This window comes from Pantherophis guttatus, chromosome 7 (genome assembly GCF_059756535.1).
Source record: "Pantherophis guttatus breed Tessera chromosome 7, ASM5975653v1, whole genome shotgun sequence".
NCBI lineage: Eukaryota > Metazoa > Chordata > Lepidosauria > Squamata > Colubridae > Pantherophis > Pantherophis guttatus.
Window position 1 is genome coordinate 48,154,361 of NC_142069.1, and position 23,065 is coordinate 48,177,425.

The window sequence follows — 23,065 nt, forward strand, 5'->3', positions numbered from 1 at the left end:
CTGAGAAGGAGGTAGGCCAGCCTCGGCCTCTTACCTGAAGTCCTTGTCACTCGACGTCATTTTCTCCAGCAGGTTGGAAATGTGGTAGGAGGCACTCGCCATGATGATGGTCCCCGTGAGGGAAGCGTTTGGCCGGCTCCACGTCGCCTAGTGCTGTGTGCGGGGGAAAGAGAAGGTGAAACGGGGGGAGCGAGGGCTCTGCCTGGCAAGAGACTGGCGGCGCCTGTTTGGCGGCGACGAGCCGTGCTTTCCCCGAGGCTTTCCCCGAGGCGGGGGTGGTAGGGCGCGATGACGGGAGGATTAGCGCGCGCGCTGTGGGGAGATCAGTATCATCGCCAGCGGCTGCTACTCGCGCGGGAAAAGGCGAAGGACAATCGCGAACGATCTCGCTCAGGCGAATGGAGGCGGACGTAAAGTCCCACCGTCTGTTGCCTCGCGCGAGGACCTAAGGTCAGGGTTCAAAGAGGGCCTCGCCAACGTCGCTCTTCCGAGCCTCCGATTGGCTTGCCGTGACCGCGTAGGTGGCTCATTTCGCGTGACGCTGGCGACCTACGCGACGCAGAGCTGCGCGAGCGGGTTGGTTAGAAAGCAAGAGGGGAGGAAGCGGATTCAGCGCCAGGCTTTTGATGTCTTCGGGAGAAGCAGAGTTTAGAGTTTGGAAACCTTGGGAGGGGGGGGGAGCCTTTTTGGTGCCATGAAAATAAGGCAATATGATTTAAATTATGAACTATCATTTTAGATACGGACGCAGTGCATAATACTTTTATAATTGTATTTAAACTGAGCCACTTTATTATATTATTTTCTTTATTTTTAATCTCTCCTTTATTATTACAAATAACTGAATATCCAAACGCACCTTCCTCTTCCTATTTTCCTCCTGACAACAACCCTGTGAGGTGAGCTGGGCCGAGAGTGACTGGCCCAAGGTCATCCAGCCATTTCATGGCTAACGCAGCATTCTAGAACCCTGGTCTCCTGGTTTCTAGCCTGGGGCATAACCACTAAAACAACAGGTAAATACGATGTATAAATACTTTTATAATTGTAAACAGAGGCACTTTGTTATCTTATATACACTGCAGTATTAAAATGCAGGCTATAAAGTTTAAAATAAAACCAATTAAAAATATTTTAAAAGAGTGAGTATGAATAGTGAAGTGACAGTATTAAATTATATGCTGAATTTTTCTGTTTTTCCTCTTAATAGGGCTGAGATATTTGTTTTGTACTCTATAGTATATGGTGTTAAACTATGTTTTATTTAACCTTAGTTTGACTGGGTTCACAAAGTACACTAAGCTACAAACCGTAGTGGCTGGGTTTATATAATACGAAAATAAGGAGACCTTAGCCAATACTATCTACCTGAAACTGATGTCCTAGCCAAATCACAGAATTGGTTTCTTGCTCAAAAACAAATTTGAATTTGAATTGTTTCCCTTCAGATTTGTTATAATCGTGGAGACTGCTTAGTTCCCCTATATAGAGCCGAGGTGGCACAGTGGTTAGAGTGCAGTACTGCAAGCTACTTCAGCTGACTGCTTAGCTGCAGTTCCGCAGATCGAATCTCACCGGCTCAAGGTTGACTCAGCCTTCCATCCTTCAGAGGTAGGTAAAATGAGACCCAGATTGTTGGGGGCAATATGCTGACTCTGTAAACCGCTTAGAGAGGGCTGTAAAAGCACTATGAAGCAGTATATTAAGTGCTATTGCTATATGGCTGAGCATCCCACTGAAACAGAAAAAAAATAGCTTTAGCATAGTGAATAAACCCTGTTACAATAGGTTGGCCCTAAATCATCTGATTGATTAATGATCTAAACCTTTTCTCCATCTCTGCTAAAGAACAGAATACAAAAGGGTAAGTCTTTGTAAACTGCACTTCCTATATAGACTGCTTTTTTCCCCACAACAACCCTGGGAGGTGGATGGACTGAGAGTGAACAACTGGGTCAAGGTCATCCAGTTGGCTTTCATTGCTCAGGTATGTGTGTGTGTATACACAACACACACATAATATAAATTAGTCAAAAGATTCAGTTTTTGTTTCCTAATTCCAGCTAAATATTATGGCTACATATGTTTTGAACATGTGCTTGAATAATGAAACATCTTTTTAAAGTTGCTTTAAGAAGCCCTTGTTGACTCAAAACAGTGAAACTGCTTTGCTTCTATGGCTTCAATAATCAAGTGGTAATAACTTAAAGCAAGTACCGTTTCCCCCCGAAAATAAGACACTGTCTTATATTTTTTTGAACCTCAAAATAAGCGCTTGGCCTTATTTTCAGGGAGGTCTTATTATTTTGGGGTGCATGGAGGAAACCAGAGGAAATGGGGACCAGCTGCTCATGCGTTTAAATATTTTCGGAGTGGGCTTATTTTCAGGGGGGGGCTTATTTTAGTGCATGTGCTCAAAAGCCCAATTGGGCTTATTATCAGGGGATGTCTTATTTTAGGGGAAACGGTAAAAGTTTAAACACTCATTTAATAGGCAGCAGAAAAGGAAGAGAAACAGCTTTAAAGAAAAATACCTCAAATTCTATGTAAACTGTTTGTACTATGTTATTAAACAAAAAATTAATTATAATCAACTAGTCTTTTAGAGTATATGAAAGAATATAACACTTGCTGTACAGAAAGAAAGTTCTGCAACACTGTAACAGAAAATGAAGTGATAAGAGCAGAGATAACACAAATAGAAGAACTCAAAGTTTATTATTTTGCAACAGAAAAAAAACTATCACCAAAATAAAAATATATCAAAAATATATATCTGACAAAATGCCTTCAGTTTTACCACAACTTCCTTCAGCTCATTCAGTAGCCAGAAAAAGCTTCAGCCCTGTGTTACGTTTTATTTGCCAAAGAGTTTAACACCTTTTTAGGCATGTTATGTTATTGATGACATGGCATGTAACATCTCCATGCTGCAAAGGACATCTCGGAGACAAATTTGGCTATCCTGTATAGGCCTATTGAAAATGGTGGTGTATTTAAATGAGGTTAACTAATGCTAACATAATGTATTATACCACCCTATATAAACACTAGGATCCAGCTTCAGTATCCTTTATCAAAAATATAGACAAGAAGCAAACCAAAATGTAAACAAATGATTAGACGTAATTATGGTGGTTTTATCTTGAATTTATTTTTCATTCCCTTTTCCTTCCCGGGCCAAGATGACATTTACTTAAAGTTCTTTCATTCCTTCTTCAAGGTTGTCTTTGCTACATATGTATATATTTGTTTATAACTTTTGGATATCTATAAAGATTCTATCTGTTCTCTGTCAAGTGTATGTTAATTTTTGATTATAAAATTTATTAAATAAAATATATTACCACTTGATTCATATTTATTCTGAGTGCCTTTCTCCATAGTTCTGTTAGTGATAGCTATCCAATCTTTTGCTGGCAGAAAACTACTGTTCTCATTGCCCATCTCTAGTCATACCATATTAGAAGCAAATGATGAAATTTCCTAAGCCATAAAGCAGCAAACCATACTGAGTATGTTTGTGTGGCATAGCACAAATAACCAAAGTGAGTATTGAACTGGCCCCCAAATGATTACAGAAACCGAAAGCTGCTGTAGATAGATTTAGTAAAGCTGTTTTTGTAGGTATTATATCTAAAATGCTTTGGGGAAAAAATCTCAAGTGACAATTGGATTTTTCTTCATCTCTTGTTGACATTCTTTCACCCATATACCATTACACCTATAGAGAGATCCCATTTTTACAGATATTTTTGGTTATTGTTTCTTTCCCCAGAATCCAAAAAAGGTATATCTTTCTTAAAGTTTGGACAAAACACTAATAAGTTGAGCTAGGTTACCTTAGAACTAACTATTGATGTAATGTATGGTTAAGGTATCTCCTCTTTTCCCCCAAAACATTAAGCGTTAGGTTGGTACCTAAAATTTCCTAATTATTTCAATATGATGTGAAAGTAAAGCCTCTCCATGTCTTGTAAATTGGTCATGAGTTCAAACTATCATAATATAAAGTATAAGTTAAAATATCACTGCTAACATGGTATGAACAAACAGCAAATAATCTTTATTTTTCTTCTATCCAAAACCCAAAAAGAACAGAGCAATCTGCCAAATGTTCAGTCCAAGCAGAGGTGTCGGATGAGAGGGAGCAAATGATGAAAACAGACTTGAGAATTTGTGACACAAATTCTTCCCTTTCTTTATGTGCATCAGTATCACGTACACATATGATAGGACAGAGCTGCATGGGACACCATGAAAGCATGATGCTGCTTCTGTCAGTTTAATGAAACCATTAGATCCTATGGATACTTCTGCACTCAAGTCTTCATTTACTTCTCTGTGCAACTGTCTAAGGGACAAGATTAAGGGGAAGTAGAAAGATTCCATGCAGAAGAGGCGAATTGGAAAGGAATCTCCTCTGATAGATACTTTTTTTCGCCTTTCTCATTTCAGGAAACAGTTGTTAAAATATTCAGATTTTAATTTTTTAAAGTATGTTTCTCCCATCCAATTGAGTTTGGTGGAGAAACTGGTATTAAATGTAAACAAATCTAGCATTATCATTGAGTCTTTAAGATAATAACTATGACAATTACAAACAATTCTTATGTTAAGGGAACCTGGCTATAGCAAACTATCTAAACAAATACTTCTGCTCAGTCTTTTCAGAAGTAGATGCTGGTAACAAAAACAGGTTGGAGGATCATACTAGTCCTAGCAGTGCAGGTTCTTTTTCAGGGTTTTTAGAGATGAAAATGGCAGGTGAGCTAGCCCTTTTAAAACTTAATAAAGCAATGAATACAGATGGTATTCATCCCAGAGTTCCAAGGGAACTTTTAGGTGTATTTGCTGGACTATTAACATCTGTTTAAGCAGTCTCTAGAAGACCTACAAGGTCCCTTCCAACTCTGTTTATCTAAAAGTAAAGTTCCCAATGACTAGCGGACAGTTAATATTGTACCCATCCACAAGATGGGTGCTAGGGAAGGAGCTGGAAACTATAGGCTAATGAGCTTAGCATCCGTAATAGTGAAAGTAATGGAATCACTCCTGTAAAAAAGGATTAATGAACATTTAAAAGCATACAACGTGATGGACCCAAAGCAGAGTGACTTTACTGAGTGCAGATCATGTCAATCTAATCTGATTGCCTCCTTTAACTATGTCACAAATATTATGGGTGAAGGTGGTGTTGTCTATCTGGATTTTAGCCTATCTGGATTTTAGCAAAGCATTTGATACAGTTCCACATAATGAACTCATTAAAAAAGTTGGTCAGGCGGGGCTGAGTGGTTAAGTGGACAGGAAATTGGCTCAGGGATAGATCCTGTGTGTAATTGTCAATGGGTCACTGTCTGAACAGAGACCAGTCACTATTCTGTCCAATGTGTTTGTAAGTGATATAACAGACGGATTGCCAGGTAAAGTTTGTCTTTTTTGCTGATAATACAGGTAGTCCTCGACTTACAACCACAATTGAGCCCAAAATTTATATTGCTAAGTGAGACATTTGTTAAATGAGTTTTGCCCCATTTTACAACTTTTTGACATAGTTGTTAAGTTATGGGGTGTCAAACTCATGACACATCATGTGACGTATCACAACTTTTCCCCCCTTCATTAAACTGGCAGTGGGTGTGGCCATTGCGTGATGCATCTGGGCTGCGGGCCGCGAGTTTGACATCCCTGTATTAAGTGAATCATTGCAGCTCTTAAGTTAGTAACTCCATTGTTAACTGAACCTGGATTCCCCACTGACTTTGCATGTCAGAAGGTCACAAAAATCGATCACATGATCCTGGAACATTGCAACATCATAAATATGAAGCAGTTGCAAGTGTTTGAATTTTGATCACATGGCCATGGGGATGTTGCAATGGTCGTAAGTGTGAAAAACTCATAAGTCACTTTTTTAATGCCATTGTAACTTTGAACGTTCACTAAATGACCTGTTGTAAGTCAAGGACTACCTGTACAAAGGTGTGTGATAGAGTTCACATTCCTGAGTGTATTCATAAAATAGAAAACAATTTGGTATTGCTGAAAAATTGGCCAAAAATGTGGAGACTACAGTTCATTGTTTCTAAATGTAAGATCATGCAAAGGGGGGCAAAGAAACCTCTGGCAAAGTACAGTATCAGGGGGTACAGTGTTAGACAGAACAGAAGAAAAGGATTTAGGTGTGCTCAGTGTAACCAGGCAGCTGTGAGGGCAAACAAAAATCTGGGAGTAGAGGAATCGCCAGGAGAAAAAGGAGATCCTAATCCCACTATATGGGGTTTTAGTCAGACCCCATTTGAAATACTGTAATGTGTCCAGTTCTGGAGACTTATCAGGAGACATTGGCACAGTGGTGAAATCTAGCCGGATCTATCCAGCTCACACAATCTGGTAGGGACAGCGGCGGGAGGCTCCGCCCACCTGCCCAGACGTCATCATGTCCCATTTTTGGCCCTCTGTGCATGCACAGAAGTCTCTGTGCATGTGTGGAGGTGCGTGCGAGCTCACATTTGCGATCCCTGGATTGGAGGAATAAATGATTGAAACTTAAATATATTAAGGGTGTGAATAAGGTTCTAGAAAGTGGCATTCTCAATACTGAGCAGAAATCAAAAACATGGGGACATAATCTCAAACTAATAGGAAGGAAGTTCAAGAGTAAAAACCCCCACAAAACCCTCAAAGGGAAGATTCGATGGACTACTAGGTCTTTTTCTGCTGTCAGTTTTCTATATTTCTATTAGCTTTCCAAGACCTTTCCCTTACTTAACCTCCTCCCTCCCTCAGAAACCCACATTTTTTTCAATAAAGCAAAAAAGCTGGGAGGGTTAGACTTCTTGATCTTCCCTTTCTCCCTTAGGTGCTGAATATCAATCACTTTTAACCATTTAATTTGCTAAATTTACTGCATGCTGGTAAAAAGGGGACAAAATCTATAAGTTACTTGATGAATGATGGCCAGAGTGACAGAGGGAAAGAAACAAGCAAGCAAAGAAAATCTTTTTACAGCTTGTTACCCTTGAGCTGAAGAAAAAGTTCAGCTCAAAAGAAAAGGCAGCAGCAGAATCATACAGCAAATGGCCACTGCAGAAGCTGGCTCCTAAAGGGAGTTATACAGGCAGCAAAAAAGGTTTCTTCATCTTTTTTAATGAGTCACGATTCATGATTGTTTTAGATATGGATAATGCAGAATACAGTAATCCTAAAACTTGGCTAAAGAGTCATTCGCAACACAGAGTAAAATGTAGCATGCTGGTTTAGCTGATTTGTCATCTTTAGCATGTCATGGGAACACAACCTTAAAAAAAAACAGTGCCAAAGAATTATATAGATCCTCTCCTGGAAGCTTTTAAAAAGGGGATAGAGATTGGATAAACTATGTTTTGGAGCAGGGGCTCTCAATGCCAGCTGGAGCTGACGAGAGGGAACTGGATTGGCACCCCTATCCAATGTTGTTCTGTCATAGGACAGGCACAAATGTTGTGGATGAAAGAAGGTATATCGTAAAAATACATTCCTTTCTCTTTTCTATCTCTACTTCTTAATGTTTTTAATTTATTCCTCTACGTGGGAGTTCTAACATGATGACAAGATATTTGATTCTTAATAAGTTCAGATAAAGAGTTTATTTATTTGTTAAATTTATTTGAAATAAATATTTGAAATTCAATACTGATGATCCTTCAGAGTATCTGTTATATAGGGCCATTGTTTTATTTGACCTGGACCCAACCCTGAGTATTTAAAATTATGCTCGTTCTTTCTATTTCTTAACACATCAAGTATCTGACTCGGTTTTTGCTTTCCGTTCTTGGACTCTGACTCTAAGCTTCTCTGTAGATAAATTCCTGGCATCATTACAGATAAACAACTATTATATCTCAGTATTAGTTTAGATTCTGATTTGAATCTGAATCTGAAAATGCCTATTTCTTGACATCAGTTGTAGTTGAACATAGATATTTTCATGAGGTTTTTAAAAAAATCATCACTGTAACAGCCAGATAATTGATAACCCAAAGTAGATATTAAGTAGCCCCTCTTCATTGGCTTGTTGTGGGGAAAATAGAAGGAGGAGGGTGTATTGGGTATGTTCACCACCTTGAATTATTTGTAAAAATAATAAAGGTGGGATACAAATAAATGAATAGAAAAATTGAAGGCAAAACCAGCTGTTTGTGCATTAATTTGTGTAGTCTGTTCTCAACGTTCGCTTGTATAAGCCAGACGTTTACAATCTTTTTTAGTTCATTTTTTCTTTAATGTTAATATAACCTTATTGAAATTCTATGTATATTCCTATAAACTTAGGAAAACATAATACATAAACATGCGGTATACTGTACAAAAACGTAAACTTTCAAATGCAAAACTAAATACCCAATTTAAAAAAACATAAAACCCATTTCTGCCATTTGCTTTCTTCATGGATCAATTATAGTAAACATTTCTTATTCTTTTATACCATTGTAGTAACTATTTCTGTTATATTTGCTTATTTAATTTATAAACTCCTTTATGACCAAGGTATTTCTGCTTCTGTAATAGATGGAATCCAGTTTTTAATAAGAGCCTCTATAATTTCTCCCAAGACCTGTCACGTTTTGACACATCTGTCAAACCTAGAACTTTAAACATCCAATCTTCAGCATTTGGAACTTTTTATTTTTCTATTTTTGCATGTATAATCTTGCCAACATAATCTATATAAATAAAAATGTAAATGTCCATTTGTACATAACCGCACATCTCCAAAAGTTCTTCACCGATTGCTTTCAAATTTTGACATAATGTTGCATTCAACTATGGGCGTGTTTATATATACCTATATTATATACATGTCATACCTGTGACAGGTAAAAACATGAAAAACATTGTAAGATATTGACAAACATTGAAAAACAGCGCCATCTGCTGGACGTAAAACCAACATGGCAGCCTCCCAGCCCTGATTACGCTCAACAGATTTCTGCTCCTTATATTTAAACTCTCCATATTGCTTCCAAGAAACTGCGCATTTGGAAGGCAGAGACGCCCGAGGGCCATATCCTGCCACCAGGCTCAGCAGGTAGGCAGCCGGCTCCCCGTCGGGAAGCCCTCACAGCTGGCGCTTCTAGGGCCCAGCCTGGCTCGGACCTCCCCCTCCCCCGGCCGCCCCGTGAACTAGCCTTGCCCGCCGCAGCTGCCCATCCCCCTTGCCAGCCGCTCTCGGGGCTCCCTCCAAAGAACACCTGGCAATGAGGCTGCCTGGGTCCGCTGAGCGGGAACCCTCCATCCCTCGCCTGGCCCAAATCGCACCTGGCCCAGCGCTATCACGGGCTCTGAGGTCAGAAAGACCAGCCGCTAACCGGCGCTATGTGAATCCGGTCAGTGAGCAGGAGATGGAGGCAACTGGAGCCCTGGGTTCACATTTGACCAGCGCCGCCTTTGATTCCCAGGTGGGCGCTCTGGCAGTTCACGGAGTCTACACAAAAATTTCGGCCTCTGGCAGAAAAGGGGCTCCAGAGAGGCTTCGGGGGGCGGAAACGGCCAGGAGGAAGGATGGCTGGCCCTCCTTCATTTCTCCTGGAAGAGCGGGGGATTTAATCATTCCCCTGCCCTTGGCAGGTGGGGGGGGAGAACTGCGCAGCAAGGGTCCAGTGGGATGTGCGTGGCTCCTGGGTTTGCCACTTTCTTCCTTCGGGCAGGAAGCCCCAAACCAGCCTCGAATTCACGCACCCGCTCCCTCCCTCCCTCTCCTTCCCTGCTATGCGTCTCCCCGTCGAGCCTCCAGAGAACATCTGTGTAGGGAGGACGGAGGGAGCCCCTGAGTTTCTGCTGTGGTGCGGAAAGCTGCAAAGGCCTTGCCTGAAAAGCTAAGGGCGATGGTGGGGGATGCAGAAGAGGCCAGGCCAGAGACAGAGATAAACAGAGAGAGAGACATAGAGAAATACAGAGAGACGGCGGGGTTGGAGAGAGAAACACATACAGAGATACAGAGAGAGGGGGGGAGAGAGAGAGACAGAGATGCAGAGAGGGGGGAGAGAGACAGATACAGAGAGGGGGAGAGAAAGACAGATACAGAGAGAGGGGGGGAGAGAGACACAGAGATACAGAGGGGGGGAGAGGCATAGAGAGATACAGACAGGCGAGGGAGAGACATAGAGAGATACAAAGAGAGAGAGGGAGACAGAGAGGGAGGATTTTGTGGTTCCCATTGTTTTTTAGCAACCGGTTCTCTGCCCTAATCACCAACTGGCTAGGCGTGGCTCGGGGGGCTGTCATGTGACTGATGAAAGTGGGTCACATCGAGTTGGCCACGCCCACCAAATGTTCGTGGAGAGTTTGGAAGTTCAGCCTCGCTCTTTTAGCCTAGCAGAAGCACCAGACTGGGCCACAGCAACGCTGTGTACAGCTAGTCATATAATAATAATACACCATGGGGTTTTTTTACTCGGTTCTTCTTTCATAAATCTTAGTAAGTACAGTTTTGGTTTCATCTGAACAGGGATTCCCTGTATGTTTACCAATGACCTTTGGATTATCAACCAATTTTTTCCCACCATTTCACAAATCCATCACATAGTGCCAGATTAATTTTTTCTTGGTCCCCAAACCTAAAACTGTGAATTACTCCAAGATAGTATTTCATTATCCTGCAGCACCCCTGTGAATTCACTGTGGTGCTCTGGGATGCCACAGATCAAAACTTGGGAATCAAGGATATAAGCCTTTATACAGCAGGTGGAATTGGATAGATAGTGGGAAGGTTGTTGTAAACATGATACTCTAGATATTGTAATAAAAGCACTGATTCCCAAACACAAGGTTGTGTTAAGCATAAGTTAACCAAATCCAGAATAAAATGTGGATACATTTTAACTGAAAGCATTTCTCATTCTATAAATTACTAGCTGAATACCCATGCTCTGCTACAAAACTATGTGATTGGGCTTAATAAATCGACACTTAGAGTTTGAAAATTAATGAATAGTTACGATCGGCCTCTCCCCTTCTCTCCCTCAGGCTAACGCCACAGAAGCCTCTCCTCTCTATCCCCTTCTCTCCCTCAGGCTGGCCGCACAGAAGCCTCTCCTCTCCCCTTCTCTCCATCAGGCTGGCCCCATAGTTCCTCTCCTATCCCCCTTCTCTCCCTCAGTATGGCCCCATAGATCCTCTCCTATCCCCTTCTCTCCCTTAGGCTGGCCCCACAGAAGCCTCTCCTCTCCCCTTCTCTCCCTCAGGCTTGGCCCCATAGATCCTCTCCTATCTCCTTCTCTCCCTCAGGCTTGGCCCCATGGATCCTCTCCTCTCCCCTTCTCTCCCTCAGACTGGCCTCATAGATCCTCTCCTATCCCCTTCTCTCCCTCAGGCTGGCCCGATAGATCCTCTCCTATCCCCATCTCTCCCTCAGGCTGGCCCCATAGATCCTCTCCTCTCCCCTTCTCTCCATCAGGCTGGCCCCACAGAAGCCTCTCCTCTCCCCTTCTCTCCCTCAGGCTTGGCCCCATAGATCCTCTCCTATCCCCTTCTCTCCCTCAGGCTGACCCCATAGATCCTCTCCTCTCCCCTTCTCTCCCTCAGGCAGGCCCCACAGAAGCCTCTCCTCTCCCCTTCTCTCCCTCAGCCTTGCCCCACAGAAATGTCTCCTATCCTATCTCCTTCTCTCCCTCAGGCTTTCTAGCCCCTTCTCTCCAAGAGGCTTTCTCCACAGAAGCCTGTCCTATGCTATCCCATTCTCTCCAGAGTTATTTTCAAGTTGAGAGGGGGAGTAGAACATCTAACTAATTAGCATCAGAGCGTGTTGTAATAATATAGGAAATACTAATGCTCTGATGGTCATTTCGAAAAATCCTTTCTTAGTGAGCACCTAGAAGCCAAGAGAAACACACGTGGAAAAATTCAAGTTTGTAGGCTTTACGGTTCTGGAGATTTTGTGATTAATGCGTGAGTGGTTTTCGCTTTTATATATATAGATAAGGATACCTATGTGTAGGAAGATATTTATCAAAATTGATCTGGATATAAGTATTATTTTATGCTGAAACTGATGGTATAGGTCCAAATAGTTGCAATTCCTATACCCAAGTATGTGTCTGTAAATCCAACTATAATTCAGTGGTGCTAATTTCATAGTAAGTATGCAAAAACTATTTTTTTAGGATTGCCAGGGAAAAAGCTGAATAAATTATGCTGAAATATTCTTTGCTATTATGGTGTGCTTTTAATCAATTAAGATAAAGATAAATTATTGAAGTTACATTTGGGTATTTTGGCTCAGTAATTCATTTGTCAGTTACTGTCAGATATTGTTCAAATGATTAAAAAATGCTTCTATTGCTTTCAGCAAAAAGCATTCTCCCAATGTAGCTTCTAATCATTAAATGGTATCTTAAAATACATCAAATAATGAAAATTCAAGTTCACATAACAGATCAAATCAAATATATAATCCACAGGGCAGTTAAATACTTTAACATGTCGCATAAAACAAGCATAATGCAAGTTTCTGTCAATTTATCATTTCAAACAAAACCAAATGCAATAAAATCTTTATAACTTGCGTGAAATATTAAGAAGGTACTAACTATACTTTCCTTAAGGAAGTTCCATACTTAAGGAATTCCACCAAATATCAAAATACAGTAGATTTTTAAAACTGCTTATGAGCACCTTACTTTAATACTCATTCTCTAGTGATGTTTTTTTAAAAATATAATAAACCTAATGTTCTGTTTTAATGGCAGAAATGTTTTGTTTTAATGGCGGCAATGCTGTACTGTAGCAATGATACCAATGATCAGTTAGTCACCATATGCAAAGATATTGTTGAGAAGCTTAGCTACTCATCTTTATAATTCCTTCTTTTGTCCAGATCTCGATTTTCATATGTACTGCAGTATTTCAAGTTAATAAGAGTGCTGCAAGGTTATTTTGACTTCTACTTCTGGCCAACTAAAGCATCTTGCTTAAAAGCATTGCCTGATTATTACCTTGATGTGGCAAAAAGATCTGTAAGTACTGTTACTGGCTCATATAATTTTAAAGAAATGGAAAATGCAAAACAATATCTACATTTATGTCGTACTGGAAATCCCTTATAGATTTTTTTGCATAAAATGGAAAAAATGCCCTCATGATTTGTGATTCTGATAATTAGAAAAATCTGGATAATAGAAAAGAGTGAACTTTCTTTTGTAATCTTAGAGTAAGAGATAACAATTACAAATTGTTATTTGTTATTATAATTATTTACTAGCTGGATACCCTTGCTTCGCTAGGAAACTATGTAATTGGGCTTGATAAATCGACACAGCTTGAAAATTAATGAGTAGTTACAATCGGCCTCTCCTCTCCCCTTCTCTCCCTCAGCCTTGCCCCACAGAAATGTCTCCTATCCCCTTCTCTCCCTCAGCCTTGCCCCACAGAGGGCTCTGCTATTCTATCCCCCTTCCCTCCCTCAGCCTTGCCCCACAGAAGCCTCCCATCCTATCCCCTTCCCTACCTCAGCCTTGCCCCACAGAAGCCTCCCCTGTCCTATTCTCTTCTCTCCCTCAGGCTTGCCCCCACAGAAGCCTCCCCTATCCTATCCCCTTCTTTCCCTCAGGCTTGCCGCACAGAGGCCTCTCCTATCTCCTTCTGTCCCTCAGGCTTGCCCCCACAGAAGCCTCCCCTCTCCTATCCCCTTCTCTCCCTCAGCCTCCCTACAAAAGCCTCTCCTATTCCCTTCTCTCCCTCAGGCTTAGATGGAAACTAATCAAGAAGGAAAGCAACCTGGAATTCAGGAGAAACTACCTAACAGTGAGGACAATTAACCAGTGGAATAGTTTGCCTTCAGAAGCTGTAGGTGCTTCATCACTGGAGGTTTTTAAGAAAAGACTGGACAGCCTTGTCTGAAATGGTATAGGGTCTCCTGCTTGAGCAGGGGTTGGACTAGAAGACCTCCAAGGTCCCTTCCAGCTCTATTCTGATTGATTGGAACAATTTTGTAATTGTACTTATATTTGCTGCAAAAGAAATTGGAAACTTCTATCCATTTCATTTTCTTCTTTCTCTCTGCACTTTTATCTTTATCTTTTCTCACTTTTCTGCTTTTTCTTTTTTTTAGATTTTGCTAGTTTGTATGTTCTTTGTATGTTCCTTAAACTGAAAAAAAAGTTGCAGGGCTGTACTTGAGCTGAAACTTTTTGGCTTTAGCAGATTGAGACATGTCAGCATGCTGCCTCATTTGTATGGACTTGAATCACTTTCTTTTATCCTTCTGCTTTGCTATTCGATAATAGAATAGCAGTAAGAAATACAAGAATTCAGTAGCACATTTACAAACAATGCACAAATAAGCAATTTGATTAAGTTATAGTAAGAGTTTCTAAGATGCTTTAGAATGTGCTTTCTTTTTTTTTTTAAATATACTTTATTAGTTTTATGGTTAAAAGCATCAAATCTCTACTAAATTCAGAAGTGCAGTGTTTGTACATATTTACAAAATATACATCAGGTATACTTCACACTTAAATTGCAAGAAATAAGCATACCCTGACATAATTTTATCCTATTGTTTAACCATTCGTACCACTTTTCCCATACTACATGGTGTTTTGATTTCTCATTGTTATTTAGCTCGTTCGTTAGTTTTGACATTTCTGCGTACTCTAAAATTTTATTTATTAATATTTCCTCTGGTGGTATGGTTTTCTCTTTCCAAAATTTTTCATACACTAATCTGGCCGCTGTTGTAATATGAATTATAAGTTGAATTTTATCTTTAGTAAACCCATCCCTGATTATTCCCAAAAGAAATATTTCAGGGGATAAATCTAATTCCTCTTCGATTATTTCCCGTAACCAATTTCGAATTCTAGACCAAAACCTTTTTGTCATTGAGCAAGTCCACCACATATGATAGAAGATGCCAACATCCTTTCCACACTTCCAACAAGTTGCTGAAGCATTAGGAAACATTTTCGCTAATCTGGCTGGCACTAGGTGCCACCTGTGGAGCATCTTATAATGATTTTCCCTGTATGTTGCCGCTTTAGTCATTTTATAATTTCTGTTCCAGGCCTCTTCCCAATCATTAAAATTTAAACTATATCCAATGTTTTTTTCCCAGATACTTAACTGGTTTCTGGCTATATCCTCTGCCCTGTCCTCGTCTAATAGAAGATTGTATATTTTTGCTAACATTTTCTTCTCCACCCCCAGCATAATTTTGTCTAAATTTCTATACTTTGCTTCTATGCCATATTGATCCCTATCCTTCTGGTACCTTGAATTTATCTGTAAATAATTCCACCAGTCTAGGTTAAAGCCTTGGTCTCTCAGTGTGTCCAGGGATTTAAGATTCCCATTTTCATCTATTATATCCTTATATGTGCCCAATTTTAAAATGTCTCTTTTATTTGGAGAGGTCAGGGCCTCTATAATAGAAAGCCAATTTGGTACTTTGGCGTAGAACCGCTGCCTAATCTCCTCCCACGTTTGTATAAGGGTCTCCCTTACTTTATGTTTGTGAAAATAGGATTTTTTCTTATTTCTTGGGTCCCACAAATGGGCGTGCCATCCTTCTTGTAAATCGTGACCTTCTAAGGTCAGAATTCTCCTATTTTGCAATGTGACCCACTCCTTAATCCAAACTAATTTAGCTGCCTTTTGGTAAGCTTCCCAATCAGGGAGTCCAAAGCCACCCATATTTCTTTTCCCTTGCAATATCTTATATGAGATCCTCGCCTTCTTTCCCTCCCATAAAAAATTCCTAACACTTTTATTCAAATCTAGAAAGAATTTTTGGTCTAGACTCACCGGTATGCTTTGGTATAGAAATATAATTTTGGGGAGGATATTCATCTTAATTGCTGCTATTTTACCCGTGAAAGACAATTTTAGCTTTTTCCATCTATCTAAATCCTGGTGTATAGTGGGGTATAATTATCTTCTTTTAATGATGAATACCTCGAAGTTATCCATATTCCTAAGTATTTTGTTTTCTTCACTACCTGGAGACCTAATGATTCTTCCAACTCTTTCTTATATGCTTCTGTTACGTTTTTCACTATTATTTTGTTTTTTGTTTTATTAAGTTTAAAGCCGGCAACTTCTCCATACTTCTGTATTTCCTGTAGTAATTTTGGGCCAATTTCTAATGGGCCTTCTGTTATTAGAGCCACATCATCTGCAAAGGCTTGCGTTTTAAAAATTTCTTTCCTAATCTTTAGTCCTTTGATTTCTTTATTAGATCTAATCTTCCTAAGTAGCACTTCTAACGCCAAGATGAAAAGTAGAGGGGATAGGGGGCACCCCTTCCTTACTCCCTTTTGAATCTGAAATGTTTGAGTCTTGTCCCCATTTATTAGTATACTCGCCCTCTGTTTGTGATAAATATTCTCAATTTGCCCCAAATCCCATTAAATTAATTTGATTGACCATAAAGCTCCAATTCAGGTTATCGAACGCCTTTTGGGCGTCCACAAACACTAGTGCCAACTGCTTTTCGGGATGTTGCTCATAATACTCTATAACATTTAATACCGTTCTCAGATTGTCCCTCATTTGTCTCCCTGGAAGAAATCCATTCTGGTCTTTGTGGATCCAAAGGTTTAAAAAAATTTTCACCCTCTCCACTATTATACTCATAAACAATTTATAATCTGAATTTAGTAAGGAGATGGGTCTATAATTTGCAATTTGTTTCGGATCGGCACCTTCTTTCAATATGAGTGTGAGATACGCTTCCCTCCATGTGTCCGGGATTCTTGTATCCCCCAAGACTTCATTAAAGATTTCTAATAATTCTAATTGCAATGCTTCGTCAAATTTTATATAAATTTCCCCTGGGAGTCCATTTGGACCTGAGGTTTTATTCTTTTGAATTTTAGTAAGAGCAATTTTGAGTTCCTCTATTGTAATTTTGTTGTTCAACATTTCCCTCTCTTCTTCTGTTATATGAGGTAGACTAGCTTCCATCAGATATTGTTCCACCTTATCTGGCTCAATCTCTTCCTCTTTGTAAAGAGCTTCGTAAAATTCTCTTGTTCTTTCTAATTTATCCTCTTCCTTCGTCAGGAGGTTACTCTTAGAATCTTCTAATGCAAGAATTTGACTTTTTTCATTTTCTTTTTTTAATTTATATGCAAGCCACCTTCCAGACTTATTAGCGTTCTCAAAGTAGTAATGCTTTGTTCTTTTTATTTTTTGCGCTATCTCCTTCTGATCCAAAATATTCAGCCTATGTCTTGCCATCATCCACTTTTGTTTACCCACCTCGTCTCCCGGGTTTTGCAGTAGTTTATTTTCCGCTTCTTCTAACCTTTTGGTGTGGGCCTCCCTAGCCTTCCTTTTTTCTTTATTTTTAAACGCCATATACGATATAGCTACTCCTCTCACATAAGCCTTCATAGTATCCCAAACAATTTCTCTGGCCGTACCTTGATTACCATTTTCTGTAAAAAAGCGCTTTACTTCTTCATTCAGTTTAAATATAAACTCTTTTTCATTCAGTAAGTTCGTCTGTAATCTCTATCTCTGTTGTTTTCTCTTATTCAAATAATGCCAGTTTATTTCGAGGAGCTTGTGATCTGCCCAGGTGTTTGTGCTCATATCAACCTTCTTAATTTCCAATCCTAGTTTCCTGGTGGCCCATACCATATCTATTCTAGACCAGGAATTCTGCGGGTTCGAGTAGAAAGTGTATTGTCTATCAGAAGGATGCAATGTTCGCCACATATCAATTAGATTTAATTCATCCACCAAATCAAAAAAACTTTTTGGCAAAGGTGTCCTTTTATTTTTTTTAATTTTTCCACTTTTATAATCTCTGTCTGGGTCTACAATACCGTTAAAGTCGCCTAACATACATATTTCATTATGCACCCATTTTCCTAACTGTTCATGTAATTTACGATAGAATTGTCCCTGTTTTTTATTCGGAGCATACACCCCCACCAACATCATTTTAGTTACCACTCGTTACCTCTATCATTAGGATTCTCCCTTTAGCATCTTTATATTTTAGTTCTGCCTCTATTCCTCTTCTGACATACATAGCAACCCCCCTTTTTCTTTTCTCTGCTAAGGACACAAATACTTTGCCAAATTTAGTATATTCCAGAAGATTGGCCTCTTCTTTTTTTATGTGGACCTCCTGTATGCATATTATATCCGGATTTTGTTTTACCAGTTTTGACAGTATTAACTTCCTCTTTTTATAATCATTTAAGCCATTGACATTTAGAGATAGGATTTTTATATCATTCATTCCTAATATTTGTGTCTAATTCCTAGTTCTTGTTTGTTTTTAAAGTTACTACTCTTACCGGTCTAGTTTTTTTCCCTTTTTCTTCTTCTTCTCTTTTCTTCTCCTCCTCTATATCTTCCTTTGTACTTTGTTCTTGGGAAGTCTCTTCTTCTGTGTTTGCCGTTTCAATTTCCTCTTTGCTATTTTGCTCCTCTTCCCCCCCACCCCCTTAGCTGGTCTAGGAAGTCCTGTGCTGCACTTAAGCTGTCAATTTTAATTTTCCTTCCCTGCCATGAGATTAACATCCCCTCAGGCAGGAGCCATCTAAACATTATGTTTCTTCTATTCAATAATTCTATTCAATAATTCTTCCTCCCTTCCGTCACTCTTCTTGGTACTTGTTTTAAAATAATCACCTCTTTCCCTCTGAAAGTAATTTGTTCCTCTCACGCTATGTTGTATAAGATGTCCCTCACTTTTTTTCTGGCGAATCTTACATGGACCTCCCTAGAATGTGCTTTCAGGCAAGAAATAATATCTACATTGAGAAGTAAAGACTGCTGCAAATCAAAAAATAAAGGGAACACAAGCAGAAGACATCTGAGATCTGAATGAATGAAATAGCCTTATTAAATACTTTGTTCCTTACATACAGTAGTTTTGTGTTCCCTTTAGTTGTTTGAGCAGTGTATAAACTACTGTATGTAAAGAACCAAGTATTTAATAAGGCTATTTCATTCATTCAGATCTCGGATGTCTTCTGCTTGTGTTCCCTTTATTTTTTTGAGCCGTATACTTGTGTTTCTTGAAAACTGTATTTAAATAGTTTGCCACTGTTTTCTTCTAATCAAAATGCTTTTTTTCAGTTTCAGTGTGGTCTGAAGCTCTGGAATTTGTGATTTTCCATGGAAATACTAACCAGCTACAGATATTACTTTGCTTACAAACTTTTGAGTTGCAAACTTTCAGTAAACATGAACAAGCCTGTCTGCAATTTCAATTAGAAAGTCCCAGAAGTTGAGAGAAGCTGGGAATGGGTTAATTTCTGACATATCACATATACGTGGTGTGCTGGAAACTAACCTTTCCCCACCTTCTTCCGACTTCCTTTCTCATCTTCTTCTGATTTCCTAGAAAAGGACTTCGATGAGCTGCTAATTGCACATACAGAGGATATCTCCAATGAAGATCTCATGGAGTTGAAAAGTCAGAGAAAAATAAAGAGATTGAACTATCAAAGCAGTTCCACATGAAGCTGAGAACTGCAGAGGAGTTCAACCTGTCTGAGAAAATGCTATCATGTTCAAAATGCAGGACATTCATGTTGAATAGTTGAACAGCAACATTTACCAAGAAAAGAGGAAAGCCACCACCCAAAGTTTACAGGACTACTATTTCAAGAAGGTGGAGAAATCTAATATTTCAATTCTGGAGAATGAGCCTATTCCACTGCTATAAGGTTTTATTGTGATGCTACCGCTTATGTAAATAATAACTGTATTGTGCATATTTTTATACTTGTTGGACTTGTGAACAAAATTAACTTATGAACAGCCTTTTGGAATGTAACCGGTTTATCAATAGAGCACTGTCTTAGCTTTTCTCCAGCTCAACCAACTAAGTGCTTCCATCTTCTAACTATGTTGACATTCCACTGAGTGATGTAATCAAACAAAAAATGTTAGCAGAATCACTATTTAAAACAAGCAAGAAACTCAAAAATGTGAGTGTAAGCAATAAATCAGTTCTATTAATAAATATTGGCAAAATGAAGTTTCAAAAATTGTATTTATATTATTTATATAAAATGGTATATTCTATACAAGATGTATATTATATTTAATAAAATGGCAAATAATTATAATAAGGATGAACTATTCTTCTGATGTTTACTTTGGCAAATCACAAGCTTTTCGTTTAACAACTCAGCAAAGTTATGAAACCATCTAGTATAATCTGGTTTGGGTCATCTTCACCTTCCATGGGTTGAGAGGATAATTATATATACAATATAATTAATTATTTTAGATTTGCTATCTTTAGAGTGACAACAACTGAAATCAATAAACAATATTATCATGATCATAAGTCATGCAGTGTCAAACTAATTAAGCACAGGAGAGAAAACAGCCTTTGACAGACATGTTGATGATAAATCTTGTATGTGAAAAAATTCAGTTTCACGCCATGTTTCCTGTGTTAATAGCCAAGGCTATCTGCTACTTGACAAATAGACGAGGTTTTTTTATATTTAGCACTTCAAATAATTTGCTTCTATCTCACATCCTAAATATCTTAGAAATAAATCCTTCTGGTTTTAGTAGGACTTAAGTCTATACAAATGATTACAGATTAAATATTGTGGTTAAAAAGGTCTTCTCAGCCAAAAGGAGCATGTTAATATTATGGCTCAGACTCTAACCAAAATAATTAAGCACTCTCTCTCTCATCCCATTTAATTTCAACCTTCTGAAGACAGCATTAAATTTGGCAGGCCACTGTATCACATAGCTGCTGTAAATTATTAAGAACCAAAAATGTGTTTAGTGAGTTTAGACCAACAATAGCTAGTGACATTTCAAAGCATCAGAATGCTGAAATAATTGCCTTTGCCAGTGCTTCCAAGATGTATTATCATGTAAATTGTGATACTGATATTTTACAATTAATATTCCAAAAATTGTAGTAAGGATGAGTATAAACTGCCTGTTTCATCATTTATGCAAGTAAAGCCTAGCATAAGGATGAGCAACTGTTAACTGATCTGGGAATGCATGTGAACAAGAAAAGTGCCAAATATGCCATCATGCTTCATGACAACATAGTCAGGAATTTTATATCCCCTCCTTTATTTGTTCCATCCAGAAATGCATTTTAAAGGAGATCTGTTCTGACCCTGGATAACAATGTATTTCTATTTAATCCAAACATAAAATTACTATTGATTGAATATTTATAAAATTAAGACTGGTTGGTTAACCCAATTTAATGGTATTAGCGAGCCAAGAAATGTAATAGCTCTTTCCCCCCCTTCACTTACATTTCTGAAATGATGGGTTGTGTCATTTTTAAAACCTCATAATTGCGAAGGCTTATTTTCTCTGAAGACAAATTTATACCAATCAAGAAATGTTAACATTTTGTAAGATCTATGTTATTTATTATTCTCTCTGCGTTTGCCTCTTTTCATGTTTACTGAATAGAATATGACTGTACAGATTCTGAAATGGAAAAGCAGATATATTAAAAAAATCCTCTTAGTATAAACTATCTGTTGTGTTTCATCTAATTAGCATCTCAAAATAGACTGAATAAAAAAACCCTGCTCTGAAGATAATGCTGTTGATTATTTGTCATTCTTTTCTTTATCATGCTCCAAAAAGGTTCTAAGAATAAACGTATTCATTCTTGATATACAGATAACCATAAACACGTCATTCACTATCTGGTAAGAGTAAAACAAACTCATTTTTGGAGTTGTGTAGATGTTGATGAACGCTGGGGTCAGCCAAAATGTCATGGTGTGTCACCTTTGACATGCGTGTCATAGGTTCACCATCACTGACTTAAGCTAAATTCCAACACCAGTGCTATCGTAAGCAAATATAGCAACTCCCCCTCTTAACTAGTTGATTGGATAACCCATTATTTGTTTGTGATCATCTGAGATAATCCAAGGAGAATTAAAAAAACAAAACTCCAACTTTGTAAATAGAATTAATGTCTTTAAGGGTTTGTTTATTGCCACAACTACTCAATATATATGTTTGAGCATGTCATGTATAGAGGGGCGATGATTAATTGTGGGTGCTCTATTTTAATATATTATCCTAAGCGATTTAATATAATCAAACTTAGATTCAGCCCATATGGTAATGGTGGCAAAAAGTCTTGATTCTTCATGACATTGCACCCACTGCAATTGAGCCAAAAATGTGAGCTTTTGTGCAGAGATTTTCTATATTCTGGCTCCAAAAGTGAAGAGATTGTGTAGCTCAGTGTGACACATTTGCGAGGAATTTTATGTCTACAATTAAAGTAGTACGATACCAGAAGGTATAATTTTGGCATAGGCTTGTCTACTTAAAACAGGATGGATTTCAAATTATATAGCCTGAAGGAGTAATAGGTTTCTTGCAGAGATGAGGCCTTCTATAATCTTTCCCTATCTTGGTTAATCAGAAGAATTAGGGATGGACTGATTGAATGAGAATGGTGAATGTCTTTTTATAATAAGAGTTAATTATTTGGATAATTTATTTCCATTCTTTATTCCAGAAATGACATTTTTGGTCAGTGTTGACTGTCAAAGGTTGATGGAACTATCCATCAATGTTGTTCTTATTTTTATTGTACTACTATTAGGGTAATAGTACTATTAATAAGTATTATTTTCAATCTGAAATTTCATGAAGGGATCAATGAGCTGAAGGTTCTAGATCCATTTATTGATATTCTTGAATAGCTACTGACTTGATTTTAACCCAGATACTCTTCCTTTCAAAGTGTAATGTGAAAAATGGCAAATGAGGATTAAGCATACTGCCCCAAGTGTTTGGGGCAGTATGGTATTATTTATTTACCATAGGACATACAAGGCTAGGAAGGCTACAATGTTGTACATGTGGTAAAAGTCCTGGTAGTTGACAATCGCTAATCCATTTGTTGCACCAGTGCACCACAAGAGAACAAACTTTAGTATCTACAGCGTTCTCATTGCCTCATCCTGGGTTTTCCTCTGTCACTTCTCCACCGATCACATCCAGGCAGATCCCACACTGTTTCCAGCTCCATGTGCAGAACGTAGCCAGCATTTTCCCACTACCAAAATGGCAGTACCTATCTATT

At 38.6% G+C, this 23,065-nt stretch overlaps 1 protein-coding gene and 1 long non-coding RNA gene across 2 annotated transcripts in view; one reads left to right on the plus strand and one right to left on the minus strand.

Annotated features, from left to right (window-relative positions):
• CAND1 (cullin associated and neddylation dissociated 1) overlaps nucleotides 1-598 on the minus strand; it is a 47,312-nt gene extending 46,714 nt beyond the window's left edge. The window contains exon 1 of the mRNA XM_034402756.3: nucleotides 35-598. Within this exon, the coding sequence (XP_034258647.1) occupies nucleotides 35-102 (68 nt within the window). The 5' untranslated portion in view covers nucleotides 103-598. The remainder of the gene's footprint in view (nucleotides 1-34) is intronic.
• Nucleotides 504-21,554, plus strand: LOC117655366 (uncharacterized). Its single transcript, XR_004588646.3, has 4 exons — nucleotides 504-1,016; nucleotides 1,449-1,611; nucleotides 12,860-12,998; nucleotides 19,084-21,554. It is a non-coding gene; the product is annotated as an uncharacterized LOC117655366 (long non-coding RNA).
• Nucleotides 21,555-23,065: the final 1,511 nt, after the last annotated feature.